The 13,035-nt window shown below is 41.6% G+C and overlaps 1 protein-coding gene across 1 annotated transcript; it reads left to right on the plus strand.

Annotated features, from left to right (window-relative positions):
* Positions 1-10,815: 10,815 nt before the first annotated feature.
* LOC101167806 (glutathione S-transferase A) lies at positions 10,816-12,786 on the plus strand. The gene is made up of 6 exons (XM_004074397.5): positions 10,816-11,063; positions 11,137-11,202; positions 11,354-11,459; positions 11,924-12,039; positions 12,230-12,315; positions 12,526-12,786. Exons 1-6 carry the CDS (start codon positions 10,896-10,898, stop codon positions 12,653-12,655), a joined length of 672 nt encoding a protein of 223 aa, XP_004074445.2. The 5' UTR covers positions 10,816-10,895; the 3' UTR covers positions 12,656-12,786.
* The last annotated feature ends 249 nt before the right edge of the window (positions 12,787-13,035 follow it).

The following is a 13,035-nucleotide window of genomic DNA, read 5'->3' on the forward strand; positions in this document are numbered from 1 at the left end:
TTCATCTGCAGGAGGGGGCGTTTGTAAGACTGTTTACTTCCGCATTGGTGTTGGGATGACAGGTTCATGACGTAATGAGACAAATGAACTTCAGGATATGTGAATGAAAAGGACAATAAAGGCTGCAGCGATTGTCTACACCCAAACGTGTCTCTGAGCTCCTTATTTTACATATTAAACTCCGCTTTACTGACACTGAACCCCGGAAAGACTGCTACACGGAAACTAATCTGATTTTGAGTCGCCAAAAGGTTCAGAATCTCTTTGTTTTACACCTATAATAATCCGGAAATGAAGCTTCACAAAAGGCTCCACATACTTCATCTTCAAGCTAGGTTCCGATAAACGGACAACTTCGGTGTTTTTTCCTTAATCTACGACTTTTTTCTCGTAAATTTATGAGATTTTAAGTCGTAAATTTATGAGATAAAAAGTCGTAAATTTACGAGTTTTTATCTCCTAAATTTACGAGATAAAATCTCGTAATTTTACTTTTTTTTTTTTTGGTGGCTCTAATTTTTTTTTTTTTTTGGTGGCCCTAATACTCCGTCGTATCATCTAGACCCACTAGACTCTGAACCTTTTTTCTTCAATGATCTGTGATCTTCACTGGTGTCCATGGATAACATGAAATCTTTCCACCTTCATCCACCTTTGTCATGGTAGGAATGGGTCGTCTTGACCCCATAGGATAACACAAGGGTTAAAAACAGTATCAGAGCAAGAATGGTTCTTCTGACCAATAGAATGACTGAGTAACAGCTGGTTATTTATCTATAGAGGTCTATGGGAATTTGGCTCCTGAAACTAGAAGTACTTCCTGCTTGGAATGCCAGTGGGAGGGGTTACTCAGTCCCGTTCTCTTATACAGTCAACGGGCCAAGCCTTGCTCCTGGAAAACAACGCCATACCACCGTCCCTCCCCCACCAAATGTCACACTGAGCACAAAACGGTCTGTTTTTCTAGTAACTTGCATACTCAGATTTATAGAAGCAGAAGTGTGATCCATCATGGTTCTGGAGTTTAGTGACACCATTGCAACGATGCTCTGTGAAGCCACAGGCAGAGTAAGGTTGCAGCTGCACTGTGCTGTTTGTCTTTTCTGTCTGCATTTACAGCCTTGAGTTTGGGGGTCAAGTGTCAAATTCAGATGAGCATAAACTTTTTCTTTATTTTTTTTACTTCATATCAGCTTCAGACAGCAGATCTGGGCTGAAGGGCTCTTGTATTGGACAGATTTTACTGTTACAGCATGGCATAATGGATCAGACAAGCAGAGTATATTTGTATAAACTCCTTTTTGTATTTGAGGCTAAACTTTATAATGATCATATTTATATGCATACAAAAGAGAGAGATAGAGTGGAATATTACAAATGGGGGATAAAGGGTTAAGATGGGGGGCAGTCGATAATACAAAGTCAAAACAGAAGCGAGTTATAAGCGAACTGCCGGACTCAGAAGAAGATTTGTACCTCCAAGCAGGAGGCGGCTTTTGAATGAACAGTCCTGAGAAAACGTGCAAACAATCATGTGAATTTGTGTTACCAGTCGTTTCCAGACAAAATAAAGGCTGATGGTTATTCTAGTTTAAGTTCATCCACGGCTAAATGTTAGCACACATCAGCCTAATCCCTGCGCTCACTACCCCTCCCCTTTTCTGTCACACACATTTGCTGCTCCTTCTCTAAGGCAGGAGCGTGTGAAGCTGCAGGGGCGCCAATTCACAGGTTTCAAGCTTTTCAAGCAGGTAGGTTGAATGATTGTGTGCCTCTCAGAGTGAACCTTGATCACACTGAATTCTCCAGCAAAGGCAGGAGGCACGGCCCCACACCCCTGAGCCAGGGGCAGACAGCGCAGCAGCCCAGCCAATCCAGGACCCCCACCGTCAGACCACCTGCGAGCAACCACCCTCTCATGCACTGGACCCCCACCACGGAGACAGTGCCAGAGCCCAAGACCCAGCAACCACCTGGCTGAGGAGGAACAAAGGGCAGGGGGAGCCCCTGCCAGGAGCCCCCTCCAGGGCAGGGACCCCATCCCACCCCAAGCCGCTCCGGGCCAATACCCAATGCCCCGACCGCTCGAGACCTACGTATGTGCCCAGTCGAGAGACACGCCACCGGCTGAGAGTCCTGAGCTACAGGACTCTCTGACAGGACAGGACAACCCGATGCAAATTCCTCCATTCCTCAATTTGTGATCTCCCAAAAGTGTCCACCACAGAACACTACGTGAGTGTATTTGCGTATGTTGATGGTGAATATACACTTTTCTGATGTGGAGTCATCAGGATCCAGCCCAGCTAGTTAAAAGAGAAAGACCTGTTGGTGTCTGGAACAGATAACTGTTGGTCCAGTATGTCAACCTTTATTTACAGTGGATGTCGTAATTATTTTACATTTGGCAAAGGGAACCAACCAGAGGAAAACGTTACATATCTGATTTAATTTGATCTTGTTCAACCAAAAATGAAATCCCCTACAAACTCCCACTCAGAGTCAGAGGAGAAAACGCTGGATGAAGTCATCTGCCAGAGCTGACAGACTCAGGAAGACAACTAGCGGGTTTGTTTTATCTCCAAGTCACAAGAATGTCAATCAAATCCCAGAAAAGATGAGAATCACATCTCTTTTCTGCACAGACTGCTTCCCTCAGTCTGCACAGACACAGGCAGCTGTTCACATGGACTCTGTCAGGAGTTCAGTTTTGTTTATCATTTAAAAAACAGGTCTGGTTTGTTTAGGAATTCTGGTATTGTGTGTGTGTGATTAAAGGTGAAAGAAAAGTGCAGAGTCATCATGAGCTTTCAATTTTGATGCCCGACATGCCACTTGCAAAATTCACAAACAATGAATAACTAAATAAAAAAAAAATGAGGACTGACTCATTAGAGGCTCAGCAGAATCAGGAATGAAACATTTAGCTCATGTTCCATCATGGATCCGTGCGCATTGGGATGAGCTCCAAATATGTATTACTTCCTATTCAGAGGAGTGGGAGCACTGAACATGAGCAGCTTTTTAGTGGTATTCCTCAGGGTTCTGTTCTGGACCCCATCTTATTTATTCTCTACATGATCCTTCTTGGCAGACCTATTAGCTAATTTGGTCACATTTATCATTATTTATGTGATGACGACATTCAGATTGATCGTTCCCTTATAATTATCTGTGTTACCTACTTGATTGTTTGGCCGCATCAAAGTGTGGTTACATGACAACCAATTACGCTCTAAAACAACAGACATTTGCCCCAGAATCTAAAAAACCCTCCATCAAAAGAAACCTCAGTTCACTGAGCTTCTCCGTCTCAGGAATCTGAGCTATGAACCTTAACATCCATCAAAGAATACTTGTAAAAACGTTTTGATCACATGAGGAACGTGGCTAAACTAAAAGCTTTCTCAGTCAGTGAACTCATGCAGCAGAGAAAGCTTTATTTTCCATATTTTCTTTTAGTTTGTCATAAGGCTCCGTTCAGATTCATAAAACAAAGATCTCCATAGAAAATTTGGGGTATTAAACTACCCCTAACGGAGCTCACAGGTGGAAGCTGGGGAGGAGGGTGGGGTGACGAACGCAGAGCTCGTGGTAATGAATGTGTCTCTCCCACACCTGGTTCTTTAGTAGGATGCAAAACAGGTGATTTAATTGGCCTGTACTTCCCCGGGGGAGGTGTAACCAGGTAAATGCACTGCTGAGGTGCCTGCCTGAAAATCTCTCAAAGTCGTTCATTTTACCTCGATCTGACCTGGAACTGATCATCCATTTTCGTGGCCGTTTGTGATTATTGTTTTTATTTAAACATTGTTTTTTGCAATTCACCAGTGATTTGTGCTTCAATTACATAATTTAACATGATGTGTGCGCTCATACCAGGGATTGAGCAGCACTTGGGTTCTCTCGGCCAGGCTGTCCAACCCAGCCTTAGAAACGTGGGTGTCATTTTTGACAAAGATATGTGGGTGCAGCTCTCCAAACAGCTGATCAGGAACTGTTTTGTCCAGTTGAGGAACATTTCTAAGCTTAGGAAAATGGTGTCAAATGAAGATGTAGAACTTCTTATCCATGCCTTTGTTTCTACACGGCTAGACTATTGTAACAGTCCGTTTTCCTGTCTGAATCAGAACGAGCTTTCTCGCAAGATCTCGTTGATCCAGAACTCAGCTGTGAGGATCTTGACCCGCACTAAGAGAAGAGATCACATCTCCCTTATCCTTAAAGCTCTTCATTGGCTCCCGGTAGCTTACTGCTTTTAATATAAAATCTTAGTGTTGACTTTTAGGGTGGGCAAGCTCCTTCACATTTGCATGGTTTGATCGCCCCCTACAGACCATCTCTTGCACTGAGGTCTGTGGATCAGAGCCTGTTGATGGTCCATCACACGGTTCTGGACCAGAGGAGACAGATCCTTCCAGGCTGTGGAACCTAAACTCTGGAATATACGGAGCCCGTGTCCTGACATTAAGATATTAAAATTGATCTTGTTCCCACAGATTATTATCTTGTTCCCACAGATTATTATCTCGTTCGCACGAAATACTATTCCGTTTCCACAAGATACTATTGCGTTCCCTCGAAATACTATTCCATTCCCTCGAAATGATTAACTCGTGCGAACGCAATAATTATTTCGTTCGAACGCAATAATTAATCCATTCGAACGCAATAATTATTCACGTCATAAGTCATACACGAGGATATGCTCTCTGTACGCCGGCAAAAGCCGCTTTCAGTGGTAACTTCCGTGTCTCTGTGACCCACATTCGTTCAAAAAAGGAACATGAAAAAAAATAATGATCACTTTATTACTGTCTCAATGAATATAAGAAAAATATCAAAAGATTTATGATAACTAGGCTGCTTTGTCATACGATAGCTCCTGCTAGCCTACTACTAGCACCGCCGCAGAGCTCTTTGATGTATGCCGGCATTTGGGCAACTGGCTGGTCGGTTGACAGACAACTGATATTGTAGTTTAGGGTCAAATAGGAATAATAATATTCAGGACTTGTCTTTTATTAACTTTAGCAGTCAGTTGCTTTACATTCGAAGGCTATTAGGCTACATGCTAACTGACTAGCCGATCATTTATCCTGTTATTAATTTACTTCATAGATTTACAGCAGATACCTTCACATTTCTGTCTGTTTCTCATTACATTGAAGACACGGAGGATGTTTAGAGAACAGATTTATTTATTTTAAAAAGCACAAAAGCGTTCACGTTCATTCACATCATCCTGATGGTACGCCCTCCTTCATCTTGCTGCAAAAGCCGCTTCCTGCCGCTACTTCCGTATCTCTGTGAGCATTCAATAGGGGTAAAAATAAAAGCAACAATGGTCGATCTGTTATTGTCTCGATGAAAATCTGAAAAATATCATATTAAGCTGGCTGCTTCACCTAATGCACTTACCTTTAGCTCGTAGCATAACAACAATAGCAGTACGTCATGTTTCCCAGCATGCTTTGCAGCCAATCAATGGCCAATCACCGTGTCCCTGTAACCGAGGTGTAACAACAAGACCAATTTCGTATGACAAAGCAGCCTAGTTATCATAAATCTTTTGATATTTTTCTTATATTCATTGAGACAGTAATAAAGTGATCATTGTTTTTTTTCATGTTCCTTTTTTGAATGTGGGTCACAGAGACACGGAAGTTACTGCTGAAAGCGGCTTTTGCCGGCGTACAGAAAGCATATCCGTGTACGACGGAGTTTTAGGGCCACGGTGAAGAAAAAAAATCTGGCCAACGTGACACAAAGTTTCGAGAAAAAACTTGTCGTGTCGAGATAAAAGTCGAAATAAAGTTTCAAGATTAAAGTCGCAATGTTGCGCGAGAGAAGTGAAGCTGAGTCTTTCAGGAGTTTTCAGTGTTATGGCTAATGTTAGTGAGCTAGTGGCTTTGTACTTCAGAGTTTACGACAGAGTTTTACGGCCACAAAAAAAAGTAATTTTATTAGGAGATAAAAACTCGTAAATTTACGGGGGAAAAAATCATAGATTAACAAGGAGAAAACACCGTTTTCTGTTTATCGGAGCCTAGCTTGAAGATGAAATATGTGGAGCCTTTTGTGAAGCTTTATTTCCGGATTATATGTTTAAAACAAAGAGATTCTGAACCTTTTGGCTACTCAAAATCAGATAATTGTCAGTGGAGCCGTCTTTCCGGGGTTCGGTGTCAGTAAAGCGGACTTTCATAAGTAAAATAAGGAGCTCAGAGAAACGTTTGGGTGTAGAGGACCGCTGCAGCCTTTATTCTCCTTTTCATTCACATAACCTGAAGTTCATCTGTCATGAATCTGTCATCGTAACACCAATGCGGAAGTAAACAGTGTTACATACGCCCACTCCTGCAGATGAAGCGTCCTGTTTCAGCATAAAACAACAAAGATGAAAGAAAGTAGTCCGTTATATTAGCATTAGAACGCTGAAAATGCCAAAAAAGTGCTCCTCCTTTGGACGGCAGCGTCACACAGACGTAGTGGTCTTTGGTGGAGGAAGAAAGGATTGAAGTGGAAAGCTGCAGGGATACCGACGGCTTCATCGGGCTGCAGAGATCCTGCATAACCACCCATCAATGAATACAACTTTAATAAATTGAACAAATGAGCTTCCAGACATTTGAAATGTTATCAATACATTCAGATCACCTGTTCCACAAGTTTAGTCGGTCTGCTCTGTTGATGCGCGTCATTCACCTGCTGCTCCGCATGCTCACTTCCACTGTCTTAATCGCGTAAATTTACGACTTAAAATTTTGTCAATTTATGAGTTTTTTCTCCTAAATTTACGAGTTTTTATCTCTTAAATTTACGAGTTAACATGACACTGAATACTCCTGAAAGACTGGCAACATTGCAACTTTAATCTCAAAACTTTATTTCGGCTTTTATCTCGACACTACGAGTTTTTTCTCGAAACTTTGTGTCGAGTTTTTTCTCGTCATGGCGACATTAATCTCGTCATGACGAGAAAAAAACTCGTCACGTTGGCCAGAATTTCTTTTCCTCACCGTGGCCCTAAAACTCCGTCGTATATCCGTGTGTATGACTTATGACGTGAATAATTATTGCGTTCAAACGTATTAATTATTGCGTTCGAACGAAATAATTATTGCGTTCGCACGAGTTAACCATTTCGAGGGAATGGAATAGTATTTTGAGGGAACGGAATAGTATTTCGAGGGAATGCAATAGTATCTTGTGGGAACGGAATAATATTTCGTGCGAACGAGATAATAATCTGTGGGAACAAGATATTAATCTGTGGGAACAAGATATATTTTAATATCTTAATGTCAGGACACATGCTCCGTAGGAATAAGCTCCCGTAGTCCCTACGTTTTCTGGGTTCTATGAAGTCTTTTAAAAGTCAACTAAAAACTTAGTTTCAGTTAAAGTACTTTAACTGAAACAGTTTTTATTTGGGCTTGGGATGATTATTGTACGTGGTTTATGCTTTCTGTATTCTAACTCAGGTTAAGACTTTTTATTTAGAAGAGCTTTGAACTGAAATTTATCTATTAGTGTTTTCTTATCATATTAAATAAGAAAACACAAATAAACAAAACACAATAAAACATTGTTGTGTATTATTGTGCTCGCCTTTCTTGTTTTCACTTTGTGAAACCCTTTTTGAGTTGCTTTCTGTGAAAAATGCTAAAAATAAAGAATTAATCACGTACTTTCTGACTATGAAGTTTAGTTATTTTTGAATGATGGCTAACTTTGCCAGAGGAACGGTAAGTTTGAGGCTAAGGAAGTTGATAACCTCAGCTTTTGGTTCCAGAAATGGAAGTATGTTTCAGGGTAGGTCAAGTTCCCATAGCAACTCGTGCTCTGAACATAACCTGGTCGGGAGCAGGTTTAGTTGAAGCTTAGTTTGTTTTCAGAGAGGTGAAGCAGCATGGCGTGTCCATTTGAAGATGATTTAGTGGATGAAGAAGCTCAGATAATACTTTTTCCACAGTGAGAGGGGGATAAGACCACATATGGATGTTGGAAAAAGAATTATTTTACTTTGATCTAACTTAATTATTTGTTTCAGTTAAAATAAATCATTTTTTTGTAAGTCGGTTTAAAAATTACACGTAGTTTTAAGACAGTTATTTTACTTTCATTCAAATTAATTCAATTGAGTAGGTGTAACTTTGGTGCTGCTGTTAGATCGGCACCGCAAAGGATTCTGGGATATCATTCCCTTTGCCTGTCTGGACGGATTTGGGTTTAAGTGTGGGTTTTTGACCAAATGTGTTTAACTGTATAGCTGTTTTACTGTGTTTCGCTGAGTTATTTTGCCCTACTGAGCTTACGTCTCTGCACCATGAGTGAGAGTGAAGGAGAGGATGATTAGTTCATATAGCACCACTACAATTTAGGCTTTAACGACAATGATGATAAATTCTTTAACGAATTTTTGCACCCCCCCCCCCCCCCCGTCTTTTATATTGTTATAGAAATGAGCATATCTGCCCGCTCAAACTTAGACATTTGAGAGTTCAAGAAATATAATTAATTAAGATGGAAAAAAGATTAATTCAATTGGAGTAATATAACATTTAGTTAGATAAATACGTAAATTTGAGTTGTATAAAACAATTATTGAGTTTTATAGACGTAAGAAATTAGGTTGAATAAATTTAACTCAATTTTTTGTTACCAATAGAAGTAATAGTTTTATATATTTATATACAGTGATCCCTCGCTATAACGCGGTTTACTTTTCACGGTTTCGCTACTTCACGGATTTGCATCGTGCATTGTATTCTGCATTCTGATTGGCTAAAAAGTCACTCCGCTTCTTCTCTACCTGTGCGTCAATAACGTTGCAGTTTAATATGTACACATAAGTAAATCAGCTTGCCAAATTGACAACACGTACGTGCAAATCATCTTGCAATTTCGAGTTTCTCTAAAACCCATAGAAAAAAGAGCGACAACAACTGCCTATCACTATGTTCTTCTCCTGAACAAACACAGCTGCACCGAGGGCTTCAAAAGAAGAAAACACTGCAGAGCGGAGTCAGGATGCAGCGGCACAGTCTGAAAAACAGTGAAATACACCTGAGTCACTATTTGTCCGACTGTACTTTGTATTTTTTCATAATCATTTAAAATTTTCTCCCGTTTAATCCAAAACTCGGGTTGCGGTGGGCGGGCTAATCTCCGCGATTTGAAGCCTTCTGTTCACATTGATGATTAAAATTATTATTTGACAGTACAGTACAGATGGTATTTGTTGAAAAAACGTTTCTAAAGTACTTTTATTTGTGAAACAAATGCTTGAGCCTGTAAAATGGTTTGTTTTTTCTTTTCAATGTATAATAGAGGATTTAATTGTATAATAATTGTAAAAAAAAAATAGAGGATTCTACTTCACGGATTTTGCCTATCACGGGTTCTTTTTGGAACGGAACCCTCGCGAAAAACAAGGGTTTACTGTATATATATATATGCATGCATGCGCGTCACAAGGAAAATGCTTCCTGGAATACCCCCCAGGTTATCCGCCCAAAGTTCCTTCAGGCAGCTGTGCTTTGACTGCATGAAGCTTCTCTGTTTATTTTAGCAGCTCATATACAGCCAAAACCTGAAAATAGTCATTTTTTGTATTTGTTGAGGTATGTTTGGCTCTGCAGGTGGAGAAGTATGCAAAAAACTATCGAGGTATTAATCCATTTCAACATTCTTGAGGTAGAAGTCACGCAGGGATGACTGCAATGAGGAAGAGGCCACGTTTACTGCTGCAGGAAACACAAATGAGCTGAGGGCGTGAGATCACGGTGGGTGTCGTGCTGCTGTAAAAAGGGGTGGGGCCTTTGCATACCTGACTTGTATCATTTGACTGGCTGAACCTGAAAGCAGTTTGGCTGCACCTTGCAGGTTTGTCAAATGTCATGTAGTCATGACTTTGCATAAATCAGAACTTTGTAATTCTGCGATTCTGGAGGTCGACTCAAAACTCACCCCAGACCCACCCAAACTTAAATGAACTCTTTTTGAGAAACTTCATCTAAATTGTAATGATCTGCGGTGACAGATAAAGAAAGACCTGTTGGTGTGTGGAACAGATAACTGTTGGTCCAGTATGTCAACCTTTATTTACAGTGGATGGCGTAATTATTTTACATTTGACAAAGGCCAACCAGAGCAAAACGTTATTTAACTGAATTAAGGTTTGAAAAAGAGCCAATGGACTTTTAAATGAGTATGAAGGATTGTTTTCTCTGCTCTGCAAACACAAATTTGATCTTGTTCAACCAAAAATGACGTCCCCTACAAACTCCCACTCAGAGTCAGAGGAGAAAACGCTGGATGAAGTCATCTGCCAGAGCTGACAGACTCAGGAAGACAACTAGTGGGTTTGTTTTATCTCCAAGTCACAAGAATGTCAATCAAATCCCAGAAAAGATGAGAATCACATCTCTTTTCTGCACAGACTGCTTCCCTCAGTCTGCACAGACACAGGCAGCTGTTCACATGGACTCTGTCAGGAGTTCAGTTTTGGTTTATCATTTCAAAAACAGGTCTGGTTTGTTTACCTTCAGTTGCTGTGCACGACTTCCTTTATTTTGTGTGTGGGTTAAGGTGAATGAAAAGTGCAGAGTCATCGTGAGTTTTCAACTTTGACGCTCAGTACTTCATTTTTGAAATAAGGGTTGGAACTCAAACCGGTTTGGAACTCAGTCTCTGTTTTGATTTGCACAATTTTCATTGATTAACAATAAAGAAGAAGAAAAAGGGGCCGTCTCTTCTTTCCTCTTCTCCGGATGTGGTGGGTTGGAGCTGGTTATAAAACCAGGAATGTGGATCCGTCTGCACTCACTCCTCCCTCCTTCCTCCTGCTGAACTCCAGGCCTCAGCTGCTGCTCGTCATTTCTGTTACCATGGCCAAGGACATGACTCTGCTGTGGGCATCCGGCTCTCCCCCCTGCTGGGGGGTGCAGATCGCTCTGGAGGAGAAGAACCTGCAGGGCTACAACCAGAAGCTGCTGTCTGTTGCGAAAGGGGAGCAAAAATCCAAGGAGGTTCTGGAGATCAACCCCAGGGGTCAGGTGAGGTCATCTCATGTGCTTTCTTGCAAACTTGTTTTTTCGTTTGTTGCATTGACTTTATTCTGTCTTCCAGTTCCCTGCTTTCAAACACAAGAACACCATCGTGAATGAGTCCTGTGCCATCTGCTTTTACCTGGAGGTGAGAACATGATTCTTTCAGTCAGCCGACCCCCATTGTTTTGGAAATGTGAGGGGGGGGGGGGTAGTTTGCATGCTCAAAAAAGTCCCGCAGGCAGAAGGAAACCGAAACCCCTCTTAACTGTTGCTCTCCTCGTGTCTCCCAACAACAGAACCAGTTCAAGTCTCAGGGGAACCAGCTGATCCCTGAGGGCGCCGCCGAGGTCGGTCTCATGTACCAGCGCATCTTTGAGGGGCAGATTCTTGGCCAGAAAATAGGTATGCTTTGCCTCTTTTTTGGTCATAAAAAGTCGTTCAGAGGCTGTTGTTGCCTCCAGTTTGACTGTCTTCAGGGACAAATGCCTCCTTAGCAACATTAAAAAGCAGCAGCCTGCAACCTTAGATCTTCTGAGAGTTTGTTCCTTCAGTTTGGTCCCTCAGAAACCTCCTGACATCATCTCCTTTAAGACTTCAAAACACCTGCAGCATTCAGGAGTTCCTCCTGCAGGTCATTAGGTTGCGGCTGGAGAAGAAAAAGGGTCAAATGTTAATTGCACTCAGGATCACCTGACGAGTTTGCTCGTAGATCTGCATTCCATGAGAAGCTGCTTCCAACTGTTTGAGTGTTGCATAATCACTGGCTAGTCCTGCTGAAGAGAAATGAAAGGAGAGAGGAATGGATTCCACAGTGTAGAGCGCTTTCTTTCAGGCCGCCTTCTCCTGAACCTCAGTTCTCTTTCCAGCTGATGTCGTCCGTTACACAAAGAAAGTCCCAGAGGCAGAGAGACACGACTCGGCTGTGAAGAGAAACAGAGAGGCCCTGAAACAGGAAATCCAGACATGGGATGGATATCTGAAGGTGCGTTCTCATTACAGACCTTATATGAAGTAACTTTACGTTGGTATTTGATTCAAATGTGGCTTTAAAGGAAAAAAGTGCTGGACCATTACTTTGACGGTCACTTCCTCTCAAACTCCATCTCCAGCAGGTTCTGAGAGAGCTTTGAGGAAGTGAGAGCTTCAGACATTTAAATTCTCTTTTCTTTCAGGGATCTGATGGTTACTTGAGTGGAAAGTCCTTTTCTCTCGCTGATGTGATCGTTTACCCAGTTGTTGCTTTTTTCTTCCGACTTGGGTAAGTGCACTGAATCATATTGCTGTTGCCATTATTTATGAACCAGAAAGGTCATAACCAGGTCTGATGACCAAAATAAGTTAAAAAAAAAGGATATTGAGGAGCATGAGCAGCGAACAGAGATATAGAATTTAACTGAGCTGCAGCAGAAAAGTGGAACTCCAAATGGTGCATGTGAAGTTCTCACCACATCTCCTCTTCTCCCTTCAGAGCAAACGAGAGCCACTACCCTAACCTGGCAGCTTACTACAACAAACTCAAGGTGAGGCCCAGCATCAAAAAGACCTGGCCTCAATACTGGCTGGAGGCACCTGGACAGGAGCAGCTGAAAGACCTCTAAGAATCAAACCATCAACCTGCTTCTATTGTGTTTTTGTTTAAACACTCCGTCTCACTGTGTAATTCTCTGGCTGCATTTGTCACTGAACTAGATTTTGAGATGTGAAAATAATAAATATAAATTGATTTAAATTTCTTTGCTTTGATCATTTCCCTTCTCTGGTGTTTGGTAATTCTAGACGTCATTTCTGTAGTTTAAATTTCAGTCACAGCTGCTCTCCAAATGGCTTCAAACATGAAAATGATAAAAGCCTGATGAGCGCGGAAAGCACCACCTTACTGAGGTTGAGGGTTTGAGAGCCTGAGTCAGTGCAGGGCCTATGCAGTCTGAAGGCAGAAACCTCTGCCTGGATCTTCTGTGGAAGAGTGGTTTTCAGCGAT

The sequence above is a fragment of the Oryzias latipes genome, chromosome 11 (assembly GCF_053564925.1).
Source record: "Oryzias latipes strain Hd-rR chromosome 11, Olatipes_Hd-rR_3.1".
Lineage (NCBI taxonomy): Eukaryota > Metazoa > Chordata > Actinopteri > Beloniformes > Adrianichthyidae > Oryzias > Oryzias latipes.